At 37.2% G+C, this 24,007-nt stretch overlaps 1 protein-coding gene across 6 annotated transcripts in view; it reads left to right on the top strand.

Moving 5' to 3' along the window:
* DENND1A (DENN domain containing 1A) overlaps positions 1–24,007 on the top strand; it is a 219,133-nt gene that overhangs the window by 152,371 nt on the left and 42,755 nt on the right. For all 6 annotated transcript variants that reach the window (XM_037400409.1, XM_037400407.1, XM_037400406.1 and 3 more), the window contains exons 14-18: positions 13,136–13,237; positions 13,791–13,878; positions 14,461–14,501; positions 16,201–16,272; positions 17,356–17,412. In XM_037400409.1, coding sequence (XP_037256306.1) covers positions 13,136–13,237; positions 13,791–13,878; positions 14,461–14,501; positions 16,201–16,272; positions 17,356–17,412 — 360 coding nt within the window. The remainder of the gene's footprint in view (positions 1–13,135; positions 13,238–13,790; positions 13,879–14,460; positions 14,502–16,200; positions 16,273–17,355; positions 17,413–24,007) is intronic.

The following is a 24,007-nucleotide window of genomic DNA, read 5'->3' as shown; positions in this document are numbered from 1 at the left end:
TGCTCATCTTTTCGGTTTTGCAAGGCATTTTTCTTTTTAATCCTTAAACATTTCAGTTAGTAAACAAAAGCAGAGAAAACTGGGGTGGGTTGTTTTTCTTTTTCATTCCAGTGACAATAAGGATCGGCTAAATATGCAGATTTAATCATATTTGCAATCTGGTGATCTATACAAAATTGCTGCGTAGCTTCTTGGTCAGTATGAAAATGCACCTTTTAAAATGTACCGCTTTTAATAACTCAAAGAGATTTTGCTTTAGTGTTCATTCATGAGTAATTCAAGGATCTATTACAAGCTGTGCTATCGGGCAGTAAAATAATTGCAGAAGAAAAATATTCTATTTCTTGTTGAAATTGAATTGAATCTAAAAACTCTACTGTTTAAACTGGAGAAGAAAAAGAACAGTAGCAGGTTGCCAATAAAAGGTCTTTTTTGCCTGATCAACTCAAAAATTCATGTTGAGGTGCTGGAAGAGTTTTTGCCATTCTTACAATTCATTTTACAAAACAAGTTCCAGACTGAGCTCTGCTTTCATGTATTCTCTCTCCATGGAAATTATGTCCTTTTTCTCATTTCAAATTAGGTGAGTACAATGAAATCCTTATTTTACATATTTATTAACAAGGCTTTCATCCCTGTGGTATTGTAACTATCCTCACTGCTTTATGCCAAGAAATTACAAGGAGAACTCACAAACCTTTAGGAGCTATATGTGATCACTTGTTTCCAAGCATTGTTGCTCATACCTGTATTCTTCTTGCATGTTGCTCCACCAACCATTATTTAGTGGCCTTCCTTTCCATACACTCTCGATGGCATTGATTTGTATTTATTCTTTTAAATTCTGAAATAAATGGCATTATAGACCTCATGCTAAGTTCAGACCTCTGGGTATCCATTGTTAGAAAATTGATGAGTGAAGAAATTATGTTGACTCCATTGTCTGGCATGTGGGGGGTTAAGGGAATTTTTAGCCTCACCAAAAAGTATTTGGTCAGGTACTCAGGTGCTGGAAATTTTCTTAGCAACATCAGTCACCTAGGAACACGATCATCTGCTGTTCTGGGGTAGAGATTACAGAGCTTAATGATTAGCTACTATAAGCTGCAGCTGATGCCAGACTCTACCCCCTTTACACCTAATTAGCCTCATTAATGAGCTCTTCTGCTCTCCACAGAGAGGGCTTCCTCCTTGGAATAGGAGGCAAAAATACTTCACCCAGGTAGATGTGCTGAAACCTTTAATTATTGCCCACACCTGCAAAGCGTTGTGTCTCTGACAGCAATATTGCTTAGCTGAAATTGTGCTTGTTTACAGTGACCACAGTACAAAGTATTAACTCTTTAGCACCTTAGGTATGGTTTTTAAGCTTTGGAAAGTATTTATATAGGGTATAAATCTAAGCAGTCAGAAATTTTGTGCTTAATAGATGTGTGTGTTGTTTGGTTGGTTTTCTTTGGTAGAGGACAAAAATGGTTCCAGAGTATTTTGTTTAACCTTAAAAAATGACATTGAATTGCTGTTGAATGTCAAATATTGAATTAGCAGAATTAAGAACACCATTAGGCAAGTTTCATTCTTTAAATGAACAACTTTTACATTTGGAGCAATGTAATTTTGTACATTTAAAATTAAAATATGGGAAAAATACACATGTAGTAATCAATGCAGCAGACAATAACTGAGCTAATGAGGTGTTCTGGTGTGATTCTTAGCCATAGCAATTATTGGCAAATATCTGCTACATTCTAGTGTTTAAATTTCTTGAGATTTGATAACATTGTGTTTGGTTTATTATTTATTTGTTTTAAAGCTAGAATAGTTATGTAAAGTTTTTGTGTGTGCTTGGGTCAAAGCAATTATGCCTATGAAGAGCAGACGTGTATGTGCATTTATCAAATGAGCTCAGAAGGCAGCTCAAGTCAGTGCTTATTCTAGTTTTTAACAGGGAAAGTTCAAAACGCTAATTTTGCAGTGCAGGTACTTTGTTGGTTATTTAGTAACTTTTTCCACCCTAACCAGCTTTCTTGACTTTTCAGCAGGAAGTGCCTATGTGGTAATAGCTAGCATCTGTGATGTAGGTGCTCTGGGGCACTGGGAAGTATGTAGTCCAGCCCTGCGGAGCAGTCAGCTTTCTTGAAGATGACACAAGCAGGCGGAGGGTGTTTTCTGGTGCTGTTTCATGTTTGTTTGCCTGGCTTTCTTGGCTGCTGGCCTTCCATTGCAGCAGGTGAAGCAATCACAGAGAAAATCTTGGGCTATAAGATGCCCAGTCTGCAGGCAACTGTAGTCATAAGTTGTGGGTCTTTCTGAGGGAGTTTGAGCAGAGGAATTATTTTTTCCTGGAAAGTCATCTTATAAAATGGATAGAAGATCATGTGCCTCCTAGAAGGCATATTCAGTGCTTGTGCAGTATTAAGGCTTTTCAGCCAAAGTTGGGAGACTCTTATATTTTAGTCAACTTTGTTTCCCTTGAAGATGTTCTTAGCAGAATGCCAAGCTAATTTGAACTAAAGCATTAAAGTTAAAAAGGAATCTAGAACAGAAAACATGTATTCATACAGTTGAAAGGATATTAAGAAACCGAAAATAGGATCTCAAAGCTGTGAAGTCACCGCAGTCATAGGCATCATTATGAGCAATTATTATGAACATGTAGAGCAACGTTTGTTTTACTTTATTAATAATTGAAACAGCATCAAACCTCACCAGACGAGAAGTAGTAATAATGCACCATGTGAATCACAGAAATTCATGTGCCTTTTTCCATGAATGCTATTTGAATTGAATGCCAAAACGAAGCATCAAAATGAGTGATTTTTCAAATATTTGGATAATGTTTTGTCAATTGTTAGTACTCCTTACACCTATTGTGTAAATGGGATTGAAGTTTGTGGACTCTTCCGACTGAAATCTTGGCAGGTTTAGTTCTGTTTCCTAGGTGAGAAAGCCTGAGGTCCCAGGGCAGATGAGAAGGACTTTTACAAGATAAAAATTATCATTGAGGGCATGTGGGTCTGGAGGGGAGTAGAGTTGGCATTTTTGGCCCAGCAAATATCTGCCCATCTGCTCTCTGTCAGAATGTGTTAGAAGTGCATCTGGATCCGTGCCCCAGAGTTTCAGCGCTGAGCAGGTCATGTGCTTGTCTCCACGACAACTCAAGGAACTGTGCAAACTGCTGTGCTCTGAGCCAGATGCTTCTCTGCACATGTGGTCTAATTAGATGGCATTCTTCCCCCCTCACAAAAGAGTTCAGAAATTTTGCATGGTTTCCATGTCAAAAATGTGTAGCTGATACAATGGGAGTTGGGAGGAGTCATGCGGCCAAACACTAAATAATTACACTTGCTGCAGAGCCCAGCTTCAGTGTGTGAGAGCTGTAGGGTTGCAGGAATGCAGAACAAATTCCCTCCGGTTACTTCATCATGGATTGAGCAAAACCTGCGGGGGAAGTGGTGAAAGAAAAAAAATCTGCTCGTTTTTCAACCTCATACTGGATGCAACTTTTTTTAAATGAATATACCAGGAAGGATTTGGGGAACTGAGACAGATTACATGCCTTGAAATAAATGCTTGCAAGACACAGCATTCTCAGTCTCTCAGAGGCGGGATGTCTTCTCTCTCCCTCCCCTCCCCTTAAAGGGTTTGACCAAAAACTGCAAGAAGTGAGGTGATGTAGAAGAGAGCCTGCCAAAATAAAATCAAACCTAACATAAAAAATTATGTTTTCTAACATGGCAGGATCCTCAACCTATTGTGAGATGGGGGAAGGGGCTTCATTTAGTGCCAATGATTGAGGAGCTATGTTAAAAGTAATTGAAAAGTAGCACAGTTTTTGTGGTTCTATCTGTGTCTTGCCCTCTCACGCAGTAAAATCTGAGCTGCTTTCTGACAAGCAGAGTGAATAAATGGCAAAAGGTGAATTAAGAGCTCTTATTTATTTTAAAAGGGAAATGCTTTACTTTGCTTTTTTCCACCTGTAAAGAGAAACATCTTGAGCAGTTGTGGACTTGGTTTCTGAGTTCTTTCCTGGAAGTTGTTTGGGCAGACATGTAACATACTAATGCTCTGTAAGGAGCGTTATAGAGGCAGGGGTCTTTGGTGTCGCTAGTTCCAGTTCTTCCCAGGAATGGATGCTGTTGCATCTTTAAGAGTCTAGTGACATAATTCATTGATTTACGATGTTACATATATGATAAATTAACCATAGCAAGCATATGTGTGTGTGCATTTATATATTAATTACTGACCACTTAGGTTTCCCCGTAGACCATTATGTGACCTGAACAGAAAGGAATTAAACCTTTTTCCAGTGTTACTATCCAGTGCCTTTGATTACCTCTCTCAGGGGATGTGACTTCTTTTCTAGCTGTGTTTTTTCATGGCAATAGTTGAGGTTTCCGCAATAAAATATCAAGTGGTGTAATACGACAAATTGAACTACAGTGCATTCTATTATAGTAATGGCATTTACTTTGTCAGATATTCTATGAAGGAGGGGCATTGTATATCATGTTATCTTACATCTTGTGCATTAGTATATCTACTAGAGACTAGATGTCTCTAACTCTGTGAAAATTTAAAGTGTAATTCCATTATATACATTTTATTTAGAGAGACAGGGGATGTGCTACTTTTAGCAAAGAGAATAGGATTTTATGACCTACCTTTATGACTAAAGCTTCTCTCAGGTTGTTTTAGTGAAGTTGAAGACAGTTTATTCTCCTTCTGCATCTATATTAGCATCTAAATATTAAAATATTTTAGCCTTGAAAATAGCTGTTTTGAGGATCATCATACAGAGCAGTTGTATACATCCTGCACAAAAACATATTTCCAGCATTTTTCCTTGGGTGAATCCTGGAAGGTTCATTGATTTGGGTGAGGCTTGGCTTTTTACATGTATCTAAGAAACCAAAAGAAAGCAAAATATTAACATTTGTGACCTTTAGGCATATTGGTCATTTCTAAATCTTGGCCAGTCATTTGTCGGTTTTGCAGAGATCTTTATTTTAACAAAATACTTTGTATTCTATTGAGTTTTAATAAATGAAACAAACAACAAAAAAAAAGCTTGTCATTTTTCTCATACAAAATACTTTGTGTAGATTCTGTTTCCAAGCACACTTTTTATATTTTATCATAGTATAAAATAACTTGTATAAAGAATTGCACTGTAATTTTTCTCCTTTTTTGTATTGTCACTAACGTTCCACAATAGTTAAAGTAGCAAAAGGCCTTTTTATTATAGGGAACCTGAATTGGTAGCTGCTTTGCATGCAGAACATACCAGCTTCAATGGGAGTATTGCTCATGGAATGATTGCAGAACTAGGCCCTGAAATTACCTTGCCAGCTAATGATAAAATCACATGCAGGCCACAGGGGTTTTTGTGGAATAAATATAAGAGTGGAACAATATACAGTACACATTATACCAGTAATTTAAAGCATATTCAGGACAAAGAGAGAGTTCCTAGTGCAGGCAGCATCATAGAGATTTGCTGTATCTGATAAAGATTAGGTTTCTCAGCTCGTAATACCATACTATTACTTTTCTTTTGTTAGTCTTTCAACACCTACACTCATGCATTGACACAATATCAAGTAGGAAGAGGAAGAATAGCCTTGTATTTAAGGTACTGAACAGGGATTAAAGAAATTTCGGTTCTTTTCCCTGGCTCTGCCAGAGACTTTTGTGACCGTGTACAAGTTACTTATTATTTTCATGCCTCTATTCTTGATCTGTGAAATAGTGATTATTTTTTTCCCCCTTTTTTTTCTTTTTTTCCCCAGCCCTAAATGCTTTCTTGCTGGCTTCTTTGCACTTTATCTTCCAGGTTTGTTGTGTGAGTTCGAGAGACACGAGGCTGTATCAGTTGCTTAGGGATGGGAAACGGCTGGCTGATGCAGGTGATTCAGAAATCAGGGCAGGCAGTGGCTTGAATTAGCCATATAAACACTTTGAAAGATGGCTTGCTCTATTACAGTAAAGTAGTTTCATTATTTGTGAATATGACTATGTGTCATTTTACTTGGTCTAGCGTGAAAATGCCAGGTATCCTAATAAACTAAAAGGGTTTGAAAGGAAAAGCAAAAACATGGCTATGTGATGTAATTTTTCTCCAGTTACACATTTTTCATTAGTTTCATCTTTTGTTTGAAGGTCTTTTTGTGCAAAGTTTGTCAGATCCTGCAATGGTGTTGGGTATTACCATCTGAAATGTGTAAAGGGGTGGTGTTGAACTTTCACTTAATCTCTCTGTATCTGAGCTGGTTTTCCTACAATATTTTAATGGAAATAAATCTTATTCTATTTTTTCCCTAAAAAAATTTCATAGTCATTTTAATGCGCCTAAAGTTTTTTGATCTGAAGGCATTTTTGATGTTGTAGAATTGATTACAGCTTAATAACGCATTGTGTTATAATAGTACATGTATTACTAGGGTTCTAAAAGGAGCACAGGCCACAGAGTTATAATTACAGTGTTAAAAAAATTTTTGATGAAGTCTTTATTATATGCAGATTATAATTTCACATGTAAAGTTGAGTTCTGTGTTTAAATTGCTTTATCCTAGTTGGCAGCCTGCTGGTAAATATTAACGATAGCTTCAGTGGTTATAGGAAACAGTATTTGTCCTTTCTGAGGATGCTTGCTTGTTTATTTGGGTTTTGGTCAAGGATGTATTTGTTGATGTGTGTCTGCTTTTTTCTCTGCAGACTAACTCAGAGATCCAATTGCTATCTAGTTTTATGAAGGGAATTACGTAAGAATTTTGGGAATGCTTACAAGGTGAAAATTTTAAATCTATTAACTTCCAATATCTACATGACAAAACTGGGTTATGGCCAGTAACCACAAACAGCTCTACAGTTTTGCAAGCTTTTCCTGTTTTTTCTCTGGTAGTGCGAGGTGTGTGCTACTTCTTTGTAGTACAATCAGAAAAACACTTCTGTGACTAGTTAGTGACTCCAAGTTAGGAGTTTGGGGAAGCACGTTGTTTAAGTTATTTTGTGCAGTGCAGAATATGTCAGTCTCGCCTTGTGTGATTTGTCTGTCAAGGAACATTTTGTGAAAGCAAGCTCCCAAGCTCCTGTAAGGGTAATGCCTGTGTAGCTGAATCCAGCTTGCTGGATGTGCATATACGCACAATCCACAGCACAGGTATAATCTAAGTTTTGATACATGAAATTTTGAAGGTAATATTGGTGTGATTGATTTGATTGATGTCAGTGATTTGACTGACTTACAATCATCTTTTTGCCTTTTATTTATTCTTCAGTGGTGATATTACAACTTATTACAGGAGTTATCAGATCACGTGCAGAATGACGGCTGTCAGAAATAACAATTCACCAGAAATTGCAAGGGTTAAGAATTTAGAGAAATGGCCCATTTTGTTTGATACTGTGAATCTTATTAAAAGTATTTATTAAAAGTATAGATGCTATAAATCTATCTTTTTAAAAAAAAAAACGGTAGGGGTTATTCACTCTTGATGTATGTCTGCCAGAGTTAGACTAGGGTACACCCTAGTGAGGAACATGAAAAAAACTCTGAAATTGGACTGGTAATGGAAATGGGCATTTACGTGAGACAGTAAGTGTTTGGACAGTACACTCTGTGTTGGTAAATACATGGTTTTAAAATGCTTTTCAAGATCACACTTAGCAATAATAATTTATCAGAACTGGTAGTCTCTTTCTGAACAGTGTCTTAATGTAGTTTTCTTTAGAAGTGTGGTCAAATCTCTGAGCACATGATTTCTTTGTTCCTGAGCTGCATCTTGAAATGCTAATAAAGCTATGGTATCATTTGCTTAATGCAGAGTATTTGATCTATGCTTTCTTGATTCCATTATGACTGAGGCAGATGCAAAGAGCTTTCTTGCGCTGAACGTATGTACTAGTTATGGAGAGGTTATTTGTCGTTGCAATTGCAAGCTGAATGAGCCAATATCCTATCAGGTGTCTGTCACCAATTTCAGGTTTTCTTTATGGAATCCTGCTGGCTGACTGATGATCCTTCTTCAGCTGTGATGAGCTAATTTTTCCTTGACATTGTAATCACGATTCTTGAAAGGTCTGCAGAGCAGTTGCTTGCCTTTGGTTGCTGTTGTATTTGACATTGACGTATATATCCAGATCAGTAGGATCATTCTCCTATCTTAGTTTCATTATAATCCTGGATGGAATTAAGGATGATGATTCCTAGAATATCCCTACAGGCTTTACTTTGTCATTTGCAACATAACCAATTTTAGTAAAAGATGTGGTTATTTGCAAGATCTAGGTAGTAATAAAGCTGTGATATATAAATCTCTTGCATGTCGTTCTTACTGTATATTTGGGGGTTTGCTGCATAGTGTACTGACAGTAGACTTACAGCTTGTGGACTGTCAGATTGTCGTCTCATTCTGCACCTTTAAATTCCACCCACATTTTTTCATTTCGTGGCTGGTTTACAGAGCAGCTCTAATGGCTTGTGTATTTATTAGAGAGGCTTTGAAAGAGCACCTTACATGGTTTAAAGGCATGCACAGAGCAGCACAAAATTCATTACCCTGCACCACATGCTGACCATGATAATGCAGAAGAGAAGAAGAGATTACATATATCTTCCATGGCATAACTTTTAGGGTTGTCTCAACAAAATCTTCACACTTGGGTTCTTGCGTTTTTTTGGTGTGGTTTTTTTCTGTTGGTTGTGGGGTTTTGTTTGGGGTTTCCCCCCCTTTAGAATCAAGTTTTGTGAAATTTTTGCTTGTGCAAGAGACTCTCACTGTTGACCTAATTTGAACCCTGTCTTTATTATCTTGATGTTTTCTCCAGCAGTCACATGCTGGCTTTAAAGCCCCATTATCCAGATGCAGGCTTTGGTGTCTTACCTCTTGCAGGAGTGGGAATAGTTAGACTGAAGTGAGTTCTTAGCATCTATGTCTCCTCCCAGAATTATCATTTGTGTTTGCCTCTGTCCCTTCCTCTAAGTACTTGTCTAATCTGTGCTGTCTTTTGTCCTGTGTATTTTTAGTCCTTTATATTCACTGTGAAAGTTATTGCCATAACCAGTTAGCTAGCCTGCCTGCAAGTGTGGTAAGTTGGACAATTCAGATACAATACTTCTCTCACTGACAATAACTGTCTGCAGAAGGTCCTGTATGCTCTTCTGAAAGAAAGTTTTCCTTTCTGAGGAAAAGTGATTTCCCTGAAAGGTGGGGGATCATGGTGAATTTTTTCTATGGTGTAGCTAATCAAAATTGGGCTTTATCTTTCAATTTGCATTATGGCTTCTTAAAATTTAACAGCAGGTTTCGTGAAACTGCAACAGTCTGAAGTAAGTCCTAGGCTCCTTTCGTTTTTCACTTGCTGCCTTAAGCAGTTTTAAACATTATTTTAGAATGTAACAGAATTCCAATTTAAAAATAGGGCCAGCAACAGATCAGATGTGGGCTGGAACTTTTCAGCTTTTTAAGGGGTCAGGAGATAGCAGCACTGCCCTGATGAACTTCATTATGCCATGTGAATATAAAATATTCATATAAAGGGAGATTTGCAAAGGCATAAAGAAAAGGCACCTATTTTTTCAGTGCATCTGCAAGTCTTAAGTCTGAGTCTTATATTTTGCAGTTATTTCTCTTGTGTTAAGATTGCAGATTAAATATCTTTGAAATGTGTATGGTTTTGTATTAAAAAGAATTTTATGATCCAATCTTGAAATATATGTGAATTATCTAATATTACAGATTAAAGCAGATTCCTCATAGAGTTATATTTTGCACACATTTAGGGCATTTGCAATGCCTTATCTTAGCTGCTGTTAGGCGTTTATAGTTGGAGAGGGGAATAATGGATATTTAAGGTGTTGACGAATGAAGGCCTGAATTTTAATTGGAAACAGCAAGTTTAGGAGTTGATGGGGTTTATTGGGACAAGTTATTGTAATTGTTTTACATGTGAGCAAGACCATTCATTTCACAAAGTATTGGTAGTTCTTAACATGTCCCCTCATGTATAATGTCATCTGCCAGTAAACGAAGAACTGATTAGCTTTATAATTTACAGTTAACTAACTCTGTCAAGAAAATGGTCTTGCTGTCTAGCTTGTCTTTTTGTAATGAAGCTGTGGATGGGGGTTAGCAACAGTGTGTTCACCCTTCTGGAGGTCATGGAGGATGGAAGGTACTAATGCATTCTAAGCTGAAAAGCTCACGCTTGACCTAGATGATTAAAGTTTTCCCTGTCATCTAGCAGCAGTTGAACCTGAATTGTCTCTTAAGAAGTCAAAAGGTCTAATCAACCTAATGAACAAACTCAATCGTTAGTACATTGGGGAAGGAAGTGTGTTAACGCTATAATAATACAGGGCTCCCCCAACTGCAATATGTGTGTCTGTAGGAATGGTACATGGCTCGGCTGTAAGAGACGCTGGTGCCATGGGCTGCGTGTACAGTGGAGTAGAGGAAGCTTCTGACTGGCTGGGTGTAGTTCTTTCCACAGTGATCATACTCTTCTCTGGCCATGGGATAAGTTTGGGGTTCCTGTAGCTTATAGGAAGGGTTGCTTGTTTGCTTTAAAGTGTTTTGTTAGTGAGGATTACATGAAAGCTAAACCTTCCTCTGGTGAAACTCTGATCATGGACAAAGTGTAGATTCATGTGTTCCTCCCAGCTCTTTTCACACTGCAGACTGTATCTATGTCAGACAACTACTTTTGAGGCATCCTTTGGTACATTCTGGTAGCTGAATTTGATGGGAAATCCTTTTTCATACTGGCCCAGTAGACCTTGCATCCTGTTGTTTGTTTTACAGTTGCCTGCGCCCTGCTTGGGAAGTGTCTGTCACTACATTTCTGTAGTAATAGATGCATTTGCAATCTCCTAAGATTTTCTTTTACTAATTGTAGTGCTCTGTAGTATCCTGACTTTTCCTTCATGGTAGCTGAGAGAGTTTAAACAAGTCTTAAGTGGGATATCAATAACTGAATATAATATATTAAGTTCTTGCTGGAGGAGCATATATTAGTCTAAATTATCAATCCCATCTCAAGATCAACTAATGGCTTTTTCTGTTTGCCAAGTTACCTCTTGCTCGAAGTCTTGTTTTGACACTTCCATGTCATGCAGAAGTTCTGTCCCTTTCTGCCATCTGCTAACACAAGTGCATGATCAGCTGTTAGTCATTTAAATGTATGACAACCTTTCAAGCAGTACATACCTTGATTTTTGAGACAGAACCTTTGTCATGGCAGTAGTCATTGTGTCATAGTGACTCACCAGTGTCTTATATACCAGGCACATGCCAACCAGACCTGTTTTTCCAAACATTTTTCCTTTGATGCTTTGAAACGAAGTGTTTTATTTCTTTATCCTGATGAGAACAAAGCCATAGGGAACAGGGGTGGGGGAGGTGGGGGGAGTGGGGGTGGGTGGGAAGTGTTTTTTCACATTCATGCTTCTTGCCCAGAAAGACTGTAGTGATTTTGTTTTTCCTTGAAATATCTGCTAGAATAAATCAAAGACAGGTTATTCTCTTTAAAATTAATCATCCTAAAACTGTAGTTGTCACATAAAGAGACCTGCTTTCTTTTCCAAACCCATGGAAATTCCTTGGCCAAAGGAAAGGGTGACAGAAACTATCCTAAAGAGTGACTTCTTCCCTCTCGGAAAGGCACCCATCCTGTGCTTAGACAGTCACTTGCAATTGATCCTTTTCCTCTTGTTAAGAACAATCTGTGACATCTGGCACTTGTTGGCTGCTGGGTTAGAGGTGAAGTACATGGTGTATCATCGCGGCGATTCTGGTTGTTCAGTTCATTGGGGACCAGGAAAAAATTTATTGCTGCGGTCTGATTATTTGATGCCAAATATTTCCTTCACTTTCCTCATAAATTACATTAAAACCCAATATAACTGTTTGCACCCTGTAGTTACAATGGTGAGGTCAGTTATGTCCAAGGACAGGCAGTCGGCAGTGAACATCAGCTGTCGGGTTGACAGGCTCTGGGGTAGCACCATGCCTCCGCAGGGAATGTAGCAGTGGGTAAGCCTGATGGACTGTGAACTCAGGGAAAAACCTCCGCATCTTAAGAAGTGTGAATGTCATCACAGTTTGCACAACATAGTTTTGAGGATTTAGTATCCTTTTAATGTGGATTAGGCATTAGAAGTCCTGGGGTCACATGGTGGCTTCCAGCATAAATTGGTGGGGAAAAACCAGTATGCCCAAGCAATGCTGTGGCATGGCGGGTTTTTGAGCACAGCCATTTTAGCGGCACTGTTATCCTGACTTTACACAGCCAAGGAAAACAAGATTGCTGATATAAAAAGCTCTCAGAGATGGAGTGATACCACCCTTTTCAAAGGGGTGTTTCAAGGGTTTTTTGCTATCTAATATTGATTTTGAACACTCAACAGATGAAGAGTCCAAATATATTTTAGTATGAGTATGAAAAAGCCTCCATATTAATTATACATCAGTATAATTTTATCATTCTTTTTTACTTTCTTGTTTTTAATTCAATAAATATATTTCCTTGCTACATTGAGTATTTGTAGATTTAAGTGTGGAGGAAATTGTGCCCTTATGGCAGATGCACAGCAGACTTCAGCATTAACATAACTCATTAAAATAAGATAAAAGTAGAGCTGCAAAACAATTTCTGTCTTTTGCCAACAAGGTTGTGAAAAAAGGAAATTTCACTCATTCAGTACATAAAAGTCTAATCTTCCTGAACTGTGGAGAGGACACAGTAGACATTCCTAACTCATTTGTGCAGGTTAACTGGCTAGGTCTGCTGAGGCAGAGAAGCAGAATATACAAAATTCAGATGACTGTCGTATTTTGGGGGACGTTAAGTAAAATTACCTTTCTGGATGATGAAAGTTGTTTCACCAGCATTAGCAAAATGTGCATGAAGCAAATGTGTTTTACTTTGATGATACACAATTTGCCAGTTTCCAGCCTGTTTCTCACTCAAATGATTGAAACCTGGAAATAAACTACAGTTTATTCAATGTTGTGTAAGGCCTACTGTGTTTATCTATTTCTTTTGGAAGGGAAGTAGATAAAATGGAGACAGGGGATTCAAATGGATTCAGACAAAGCTTTTTCAGTGTTTAATGCTTTGAACTCTACAGGGTGAACCCATCACTTTTTGTGAAGAAACATTTGTGTCCCATCGTTCTGCTGTCATGAGGCAGTTTCTTCAGAATGCCATTCAGCTCCAGCTCTTTAAACAGGTACTGGCTTAATTGCTCTAATGTAGAAGCAGATTCCTTAACAATACAATTGGGTTTTTTGAGGACTGTTTCTATAATCCTTGATCTGTCAGCCACATAATGAGGAAAATTCATGTAGTGCAGCACCTTAATTCCTGCTTGCTGGATTTTCTCAGATCCAGGTGATTAAGTATTTCTGTATTTTAAGAGGTGTATGTTTTTTCCCCTAGTGTCTCTGTGCTCAGTTTTGATCTGAGCATACCTAGACCAAATATACCTGCTGTAAACTTCATACAGAAAGCATATTACTGTTAAACATGATATTACGGCTTCAGGGAAGCTGAAGACATGTATGTATAAACAAAACATGTGAATGCTGGTTTTTTTAGTGAAGCAGCATACTTCTTTGCATTGGTAAACGTTTTGCCAGTTTTGGTTGTGTATTTGTTCTATTTAGAGTTCCTTCCTGATAAGAACATTGAGGTTATTCTAGAAAATGCAGAATAAAGTCTTTCTGAAAAGATGAAGGATGGGATGCTTGATTTGTTTATGCTGTCTTTTAACATTGATGTAGTTCATTGATGGCCGTCTGGATCTCCTTAACTCTGGTGAGGGCTTCAGTGATGTTTTTGAAGAAGAGATAAATATGGGAGAATATGCAGGTAAGGAATATAGTATTTTAAAGTAATTTCAGACACTCTTCTTGACCTACTGTTTGTGGGCCATCATGATGTAATGGGTTGTTGTGGTTATTCACTTAAATAACTGAGGCTCAATGATACCCGTAAGCTGAAGTGTCTTGAATGTTTGTTCTTTCATCTGTCAAGAACTTTGAATAATGTGTTGTAGTTTGAATTAAGTCTGTTCAGGTTTACAAAACCTCAGCTTTACCACAAGGCTAAAGTACAACTCAGAGTCCTTGCAATGGAGGATACTGAAAAACCTTGACTTTACCCAGAACCACCTCAAATTTCTTTTAACGATCTTACAAAAAAAAAATCTCAGTGTTCTTAAATGTCTGAAAGTCAACCCAGATAAAATACAGATGTCTCCTAGCAAGTAAAAGAAAAATTGTAGATATCTTGTCAGTTTTTTGTTGTGTTTCCATTCAAGGAAGAGAATGATTGTTCTGTTCTGTTCCTGTGCTGTTCATGCTCCTAGAACCGCTGAGTGCTAACACTTCACATTTCTAACTTGTTTTCTATTCGGTAGAGTTACGGTTTGGTTTTTGTGATTCTCTCTAGGTAGTGACAAACTGTACCACCAGTGGCTCTCTACAGTAAGGGTAAGAACACAATATTCTTCCAACAAACATTCTGATTCTTACTGGACCATTTTACAGTGCTGTATGGCTGTTAACCTCTGTCCTCATGAACAAGGCTAACGTTTGCTGCAGTGTTTAGCTGTGACCGACTTGAGTTTAGTTGTGAGAAACTAATGCACTCTTCAGAGGAAGGAAAGAATAGAAGAAAAAAAAAACACTTAAAAATTACTATAGGATTTCTCAAGTTTTTGAATCCCACTTTTAATATCTTGGAGACAGATGGAAACAAATTATTGTCATTTTAGCAAATAATTTGGGTTTTCTTTCCTTTTAATAGAAGAGGAAAGACAAGGGAACATTGCCACACCAAAAAGCTCTTTATAAAGCTAAATGGTGTGAAGTGCAATCTCTTTGGTTTAGTGCTGTAGTTGCATAAATTATTCTCTAAAAGTATTTAGATTTTTAATGTGTTATTATTTTAGAATATATTTATAATATTATTTTAGAATAATAACTGATTTTAGAAGTCTCTTTTGATACATGAAATGTATTGAAAAGTAAAATATTTCTGCTTTATGGGTATGAGTCAGTAGGAAGGATTGAATTGTTTTCTCACAGAATTTTTTGCAGCATTCTATTTGCCTACTGTCCTGGTTATGAATGCAATTATATTCCTTACACAAAATGCTGTGCTCAGTATTATCTTGATAATATTGAATTAAACATATTTTATAACAGTAATTTAAAAAATCCCATCATGTAGGTAAATATATGTACATAAATATATATAAATATGTAGGGTGGCAAGTAAATTTAAAATTATGAGGAAAGGGAACGGCTGAGTGAATATAAAAATACATGTAATTAAATTCAACAGTTTATAATTTTTTTTAATTGTTATGTTGTAACAGAAGTAGTAAATCTTAAAACTGTTTGCATCTGATTGTGTCTGGTCTCTGGAAATAAATTTTGCACTGAAATAAGAAAACAGAAAATTATCTGAGGTTTAATTCCTTGGATTTTACCCATATCCTGTATTTATGAAATAAGGCACTGTACAGCAATAGTCAATGTTGTGTGTTGTATTAAATACCAACCAGACTAACAGTTTATTCTGTCTGACTTACTATTGTTTTATGACTCTTACTATGTTCACCACATGCAATTCAGCTTTTCTAGAATTAATGTTTATGAATGTAGTTAATTTCATTTTCCCTCAATTTATCCCTTTATCAAGTACTTAGATCTTTAAAAAGGCAGCATGCTTTTGTTAAGTAGTTTTATGGGATCATGAAAAGGAAAATAAAAGATTTTTACTTCTTCAGATTGAATGTACAGGCTTTCCTGAAACAGAATTTTCTGCCCCAGTACTTTGAGTTTTTGTTAGGATACTTTTGTCTTAAACTTATTTAGGATTTTAATGCAATGTACAGGGCAGCCTTGATGGTGAGTGGAGCAGTCATAGAACACTGTTTTACATTTTTCCTTTGAAAACTACGGTATTAATCAGAGTTGGGTGTGGTTCCTCTGGAAAATCAGAGAAAGATTTAATACATTTTTACTTGTGTTCTTTTTCTTTAAATTTACCGTTTTAATACTCAGCTCTGCTAATAAGCATAGTTAATGCTTTGTTATTTTAAGTTAATAATGGTGGATTTTAGATTGCTGTTTGCTTTAAAGAGCTTTGATAAAATTTATTCTATTGTTACTGTAATTACAGAAAGGAAGTGGAGCCATTTTAAATACAGTAAAGACCAAGGCTAACCCTGCCATGAAGACTGTCTATAAGTTTGTGAGTATCAAGTACTGGCTTACTACTGAGATAAGAGTCTAATTACGATTCTGTTTTAACCTTTCAAATGAAACTCAAGACTTATATTCATTTTTATTGGTCTTGTGAAATTACTTAAAATATGCATTCATCTAAATTTCAAATTTAAGTGGAAAAGTCATTTTGAAATTTAAACATAATTGAAGTGCAAAGGACAAGGGAAACTTGTGATTTCTTTTGAAAGTATAGATGATAAATTCTATTTATTATATAGAACTATTTCTGGGAAACAGTGCCTATATGCTCTGCTAAGCAGCTCTACCATCTCATCATTACTCTGTTGGAAGTCATTGTTACCTCAGGTTTCTCTGCTTGCAGCTTCATCGAAATAAGGGAATCCTCTCATTTTCCAAATTGTTTCCATCTTTTCTAAATGTCAATTAATTTTCCCTAGAGATTTCTTATACCTGCTTATTTAGACCCCAACTTACTGAGCTATTCTTTAAATGAAAATGTTTTCAATTCTGTTAACAAACAGCTAGTATGTTACTGTGTTACCGTGTATGGCTGCCAGTTCCATTGTGCAAGATGAAACAACGTAGAAACAAGCAAGGATTTCTTTTAAGCTTGATTTTAGGAAATAATGCTACAAAAAGCATTGAGATAAGTATTCAAACTTACTATTTTTCTCCAGCATCAGAGAGATGAGTAGGATGAGATTAGCTGTGCTAAATAGAACTGGCATCCAGAGTACTGCAAGGCGAAAGTTTGCAGGCTTGCTATTGATGGTTAAATTTTAGCAAAGATAGATTTTTAGAGGGGAAGACCTATGGTGTGGAATGTAAAAAGATGAAAGATGTCTAATGCATCAAAACAGATAAGAAAATTTTTTTGCAACAAGCTGGGGGGTCTGTGGTGGTGGTTTTTGTTTGGTTGGGGTTTTTTTAGCTTTCTGTTTGTTTTAATATGTTTTCAGCATCCTGTTACAATCTTTTCCTTACCATTTTTAGTAACTAGAGAAGGTGAATCTTGATGCACTGAAATCAAGCTTAGTCACTGCTGGAAATAGAAGGGGATTTTAACTTAAATTAATTTTTCATGCAGGCAAAAGATCATGCAAAAATGGGAATAAAAGAAGTGAAAAACCGCTTGAAGCAAAAGGTACTTGAAGTTCTTATTCAAAATGTATAAGCACCACGTACGAACTACTTAGCCACAAAAAGCATTATGTGATCAATAGGAAGCTGTTTGATACAGTGTTGTTAGCACACTTCAAAATGCATTACCAGCTGTCCTGGATTTTTCACACTATTATAAATATTCACAGACACAAAAAAATTGTCTTCAAATACATAAAGGCTCTGACTTAAACCCACAAAAGCCAGAAAATTGAGTGTTCTATTTGGAGTGGTCCCTTTCCTGTCCTTTGTGCTGGGGCATTGTGGAAGTGGACTTTATGTGAACTGGGAGATCTTTCCTACAGGAATGGCGGTGAACTTTTTGCTGATGGCAAATTGTTGTTACTTCTACAGTAATCAGTCAGGAAAAATAGTGTAGTGTCTGTTATTGGGAAGAGGATTTATATGTTTCGTGAGTGTCTACTGCAAAGTTTAGGCATAAAGGAATTAAATCAGAGTTGGTGTTCATTTCAAATTCCAATTATTGCAGAAAAAAAGACTCAAACTGTTTGTTGTTTTCCAAATCTGTCTCTGTTTGTAAACGATACAATTCCAAGAATGCTGAACTGTGTTTGAAGAATGTGTTCTCCAATACTAACTGCTCCTTTTAAGCCAGTGTGGTCATATTGATACATACCTTATGAATGAATGGTTAACTCTGCCTTAGGTTTATTTCAGCTATTCTATTTATTCAATGAAAGAGAGCTTTTACACTCTGGGGAAAACGAGATAGCTAACTTGCTAATAGAACTCAAGTTCTTAGTCAGAAATTTTTATTCAATTTGTAGCATAATAGTTTTGGGGTTTTTTTCATTTGTGCTATCTCAGTAAATTTATTCTCTATCTTAAGAGAGCACTGCAAATGTATTCACATGGCACAAACAGGTATCTACCTGAATGTGTCAACAAAATGTTAATATAAAGGGAATATTGTGCAGCTGGGTGGAATTAAACTGATGGAATTAACTGTGTGTACAATCTGAATGCTGTTTGCTCTCTAAATACTTTAGCAGATTGCTAGAGATTTTTGAGGAAGATAAAGTTGCTTCAGATGCTTTTAATACTACTTTATTTTATTGCACTTACTATTTTATATGTCATCACTTTAGATATAATATGAATAATATTAGAAACATGAAGCAGTTTTCCTGTACATGGAATTTTTTATGTAATTCCATGTGTTTCACTTCTGGACATAACCTTAATGAATAGTAAAATGTTTGGCCTCCTTGTGTGCATTTCTAAAGCATTTGGAACTGTGTAAAATGACCAGGTTATTTTCATGTATTTTAAATGCTAATATAATTGTATGCTATTCTTTGACATTTGTATAAAAGGCTGAGAAATGTCTCGTTCATTCATTGCTTTGTTTCATTATTATTGTTGTCTTCCTAGTCTTTCAAGCAGCAAGCATTCTTTTTAAAAAACACACATAATGTTTAGATATAAATGGCCCAATTTTGTTTCCCCTTCCCTATTATGTGGCATTTCTGTAAGTTGGTTAAACATGATTGTTGAACATACGCTTTCCCAAGAGCTTAGAAGATTTCTACAAGTAGTTGACACATACTGCTCTACTACTCCTTTCTTCATTAAGTCTGTTCTTTTCTATCCCATCCTCTTCTCCATTTTGAATGCAAGACAGGAAGATAACTATGAAATGAGGTATTGCTCTGTATAAAGTGATAAAAATAGTAAAAATTGTTTTGATCACCCTCATATTACTTTTAATCTAAACATCTGTTTTGCTCTGTTGACAAGTCTATTAATGCATCCTCCAATTTTCACATGAGAACATTGTATTTTTCATGTGTTTACTTAACTAGTATGTGCAGGTGTTAACTGTGTGAAATTCTGGCATCATTAAATGCTTAATTTTTGCCAAAATGGGGATGCTAGTCTTTCATCTTCTAAGGATAACCTAAGGTTATTTTTAAACTAAACTTACTATCCACTGCATTTTAATGTATTATTTTCCATTATTAATACAAAAAGTATGCAGGCCACTGGTAAGGAAAAGTCAAATATAAACATCCCTTTTCCAGTTCTCACTGCCAAATATGAGCAGCTTCTGTACAAGATAGAATTTAAAAATGCAATAAAACTAGAGGTCTGCTTCCTACAACTCTGCATAGCAATGGTGACCTCTTAAATATAATCAAGAGCCCATTTTGCCCTTGGTCTGCTCCAGTCTCGGGTTTGAATTGCAAATGAGAAATGCAGGATTGACCTGTTGAGAGGTCACTGTGGTGTGTGTAAGGTCCTTCTTTAATATGATAGTAGAGATTGAATGGGGCTCTGTTTCCATCCCTTGTTCATTTGTGGTACAGTATTTCAAAGCAACAGAAATAGTTTTCAGAGGATTCTTATGAGTGATAGCAAATAATTGTTAATAGATACAGCATGATAGCTTTATTTTATATCTGATACAGTACTTTTTTCTTTTTCTTTCTTTTTTTTCTTTTCTTTTTTTTTTTTTTTTTTTTTTTGGTTGTTGTAAAGGCTGCTTTTTCCATTTCACAAATGGACCGTGGTGGTCAAGTCACTCCGTTATTGGCTTGTTTGAAGCTTAACTACATAGAATTAGGAAGAAGGAGGAATATGAATGGTACCATCCTCAACTTTCAGTAAGGAGAATGAAACTTACTGAAAGCTTCTGGATAAGACAATTTGTATAAATGGTTGGGCACTTGGCGTTAATGTATTCAACACAATTTTACTTACTAGAGCCCTGTGTGTCTCTAGTTAATGTCTGTTATCAATGGGCTATTGTCAGTGCTTTATTATCAGTACAGCTAGAAACAACTCATTTAGAGGATTATAAAATAACCTGAAGAATCCTAGACATTCTGGAATGTGTTTTGCTCTTCTAATAGTATTTGTATTCCATTGCAAAAGGTCCCTAGAAAAATTACTAATGCATATTTAAACAGAAGAAGACCTTATCAGTTTACAGGGTGAACTTTACATATCTGTAAATATATATCTTGCTCATTCTCTGGAGTTCCTTCTTTAAAATAAATAGGTAGTAGAGATTTCACCTGAACAGACAGTTCTTAGGGGAAGCACTGTTTATATACGGAGATAATTGTGGAGTGTGTTAGATCATTGTCGTTCTCTTTTCCCAGTAATCTATAATGTGTCTTTTTTCCTCAGGCAAAAGGTGTTTCTGTTTTCAATAATACCTTTAAATTACACTTTCTTTTCATTAAGTCACTGAAACATTGCTAGGTTTTTGCAAACTCTGGAGAGTTTATTCCAGTAATGAGCAACTTATCACCTTCCATTTTTTCCCGTTTTTTGGGGGGGATAGGTCTCATGTTTTTTGCTGTTACCCTGAATAATATGTATGACTTGAGCTATCTCAGGAATGCCTTGCTGGCTTACACCTGCACTGCAATACAAAGAGCTGCTCGTGAGCACCCGCTAAGCTGGTACACTTGCACAGCACAGCTTGGGGTGGAAATACAAGCAGTGGTCTCAAGTGCAGTGTGGAAGCACAAGACAGCATTCTGGCTGGTACGTCCTCGCGCTCGGCCAGGACGCACAGCTTTACCTGGCTTTTCTTTTAGTAGGAATGGGCACTGCTTTTTTAAGGCCTGCCTGCCCTGTGACCCACTGCAGTTCCTTGGTCATTTGTAGTTCTCAAGCTGAAGAACTGCTTTTATCAGTAGACATTTTGTGAGCTCTGATACCTTTCTGAAGCTGAAGTTCAGAATTGGTGAGTGCTGTTTTCCTATTTGTGGTTTTATTTCTCTCTCTGTCTTGTACTCCCCATTGACTTCTGAATAACTGCATTCAAAGTCTGTTAGAGTACTGCAGGTATGTCACAGACTGCTTTGAAGGAGTTGTCTACTTTCCAATTATAGGATTGCCAAACACTTTGACATTTAAACATTTTGAAGCTACTTGGAGCCCTTATATGGGGAGTTTAAAATCGGGTTTCTCTGCTTATTTAGCTCAAACGTGTTTTAATTGAAGGTATAAAATGAACTTTTGTGAAGCAAATTTTGCTTTGATGACTGAAGCTGTGTTGTTGATTTGTCTGCCTTTTGGTGATTTTGAAAAAAATAGAGGGGTATCTGTCACGGTCCACTCAGTGGACTTGTGATAGTTCGTTTACTATGATCTCGAAGCGCAAAAAATCAAGGCAACCACACCAAGGGGGTTATGCTTTGATCAAACAGCGCAACTTTATTGTTTGCCTGTAACGCGGTGTGCAATAGAGTGACAGGTAGGGAAGAAGAGGTAATGTAAAAAAGGAAAGAGGATTATAGCTACCACCACGAGTCCAAGGTGTCCCTATGGTCCCAGGTCCAGGCAGTGTCCCGCCAGTACTTCCGATCATCGTGATCCTTGGTGGGGAAGACCTCCCAAGTTCGGTCGCTAGGGAACCATCTTTTATGCCAGGGAACACACCTTGCTCCTCCTCTGGCCCATGGATTGTTGCCCATCTCGCCTTCTCGAGCAAGGTTACCAGCATGTCCAAAGAGGGGTGCCCGAGGTGTGGTTTGCCTTAGAGGCGGGTGGCTTCAGACCAGGAGGTGTGTTTTTGTATTATAACGATATTATAATGAAGAAAGTTCACCTGAAGTTCAAGTTTTCTGGTTTGCTGCTACAACAGTGGTTGTGATCCATCTTCTGGACAGCGGTTACGCGGCCTTATTCTAATTGTTCCTTCCAGTCCCAGGTAGCAGGGAGCAGCACAGCACTCCTCGTACCATGGAGTTCTCCTTCCCAGGGTCTTTGTGTCTTGGTGCCCATGAGGACTGCATTCCATCTCCAGGTCTCTGTTGGCAATGTTGAGACAATATCATTCTCTTTAGACCAACTCTTAACAGTATCAAATAATTTAATTCTCATATTTTATTAAGTAAATCTTTAAAAAAAATGGCTGAAATCTGCTGTAGTTTCTTTGGAAGTGTGTACACCAAACACAGTGGAAATAAGCTTTAGGAACACATTATCTTTTCTATGCAATTATATCATCGGAGAGGTACAGCAAATCTGTAGTAATAAAAGCTGCAAGGATTTGCAGTGATTGTTACATGTCTTATGGGGTTTTGCTTAATGGCTTTATCTGTCCGAGTCTTTTTGTCTCCTCCCATTCTGCTGATGTCCAAACTTTTGCATCCATTTTACATTTTTCTGGAAATTTGTCCTGGATTGGAAGATGCTTTGCTTTCCATTGATTCCCAGCTGTCTATTGCCTTGGTGGGAGCCACAGCTCCAGGTGGAACTCTGAAAGCTCTGGAGCTGGGAGCATCCACTATTCCGTGCAGGTCAGGTGGCTTTGAATGCGCCGGACACCTTTATGGCATATACATAACAGGTCTGAGGCTTGGTGCACGTTTAATATGGATATACCTGTAGAGAAGTATGTAAATAAAAGGTTTTATTGAAAGTTGTTACATTTCAGAACCTTGCTACCATAGGTTATATGATTCCAAAATTGACCAGATCCCTTGGTAGCTTGTTGCTGTTCTGGAGCTGAAGTATGAGCTTGATAGAAGCTTACATTTCTTGTCCCTAGTTGTTTTGGGATTCTTCGTTACTAATTCAGTGTACTTTGTTGTATTTTTTTAAAGACAGCATAGCATTGTGCAGCTGGAGAGTGGGGGGAAGAAAAACTTTTTCTCCCTAGTTTGACTTTAACAAGTTGTTAATTTCCCCAGGATCCTTATGCCCATATTGGTGAACCACTGCTCTACCAGCTGGATCTAAAAAGGTCTCTCAGCTTCTCTGTGGAGCAGACAAAGCCCCTTAGAAAGTCCATCCAGCTTTTTGTTTCATTTGACCTAAACACATTAGGTCAGTCTGTGTCCAAAAGAACCATTTCTAATTGGCCATCAGCTTACATGTCTCATTATTGTACCTTAGCAAGAGGGAAACTTGAGGGGGCATGTCAAAGGTCAGTGAATCAAAGCAATGTCTATGTCAGCAGCCAACCTTAGGTCAGTCTTGCAGAGATACAGTGTGTGCAGGTTTCTCTCTATATTTACCAAGCATTATTTCCTTTACATTGTTGCAAAGAGATGTAAGGTTTGGGGCCCACTGCGTTACAGACTTTCTCAACTGACTTTCAAACTCTCTTCTCCCTGTCTGATTCCTTATGTCTGCATGCCTTTGTCTTTTTCAAAACCCATGTTACATATACCATACATACACTTGCCAAGTCTTCCAACCTAGGTTGATGGGTCACATCGCTTCTGAAGATGGGGACTAATGTCAAAAGCAAAGCGAAACAACAAAGCATGCTGCTAGGCAGCAGTTTGTTTTATACAATCTCCTGAAGGCATCTTCAGCATAGGCAGACACAAAGATAAAACGCAAAGCTAACTAAGCTGTGAGTTTCATCTCTCCATGCCACTTCCACAAGTAACTGTTCTGCCACAGCTTGTTCTGTGAAGTATGTAAATAGAATTAGTTTTCATTTCAGTTTACAAAAAGCAGGGTAGCCCTGTTCCTAGGTTTCTGTTGAATTTGTCTTCTTTTGTGAAGACAGGCTGGGAGAGTTGGGGTTGTTCAGCCTGGAGAAGAGCAGGCTCTGGGGAGACCTTACAGCACCTTCCAGTACC

Source organism: Falco rusticolus, chromosome 9 (assembly GCF_015220075.1).
Source record: "Falco rusticolus isolate bFalRus1 chromosome 9, bFalRus1.pri, whole genome shotgun sequence".
Taxonomy (NCBI): domain Eukaryota; kingdom Metazoa; phylum Chordata; class Aves; order Falconiformes; family Falconidae; genus Falco; species Falco rusticolus.
The sequence above is the reverse complement of the archived record's forward strand: the minus strand, read 5'-3'. Positions and strand labels throughout refer to the sequence as shown.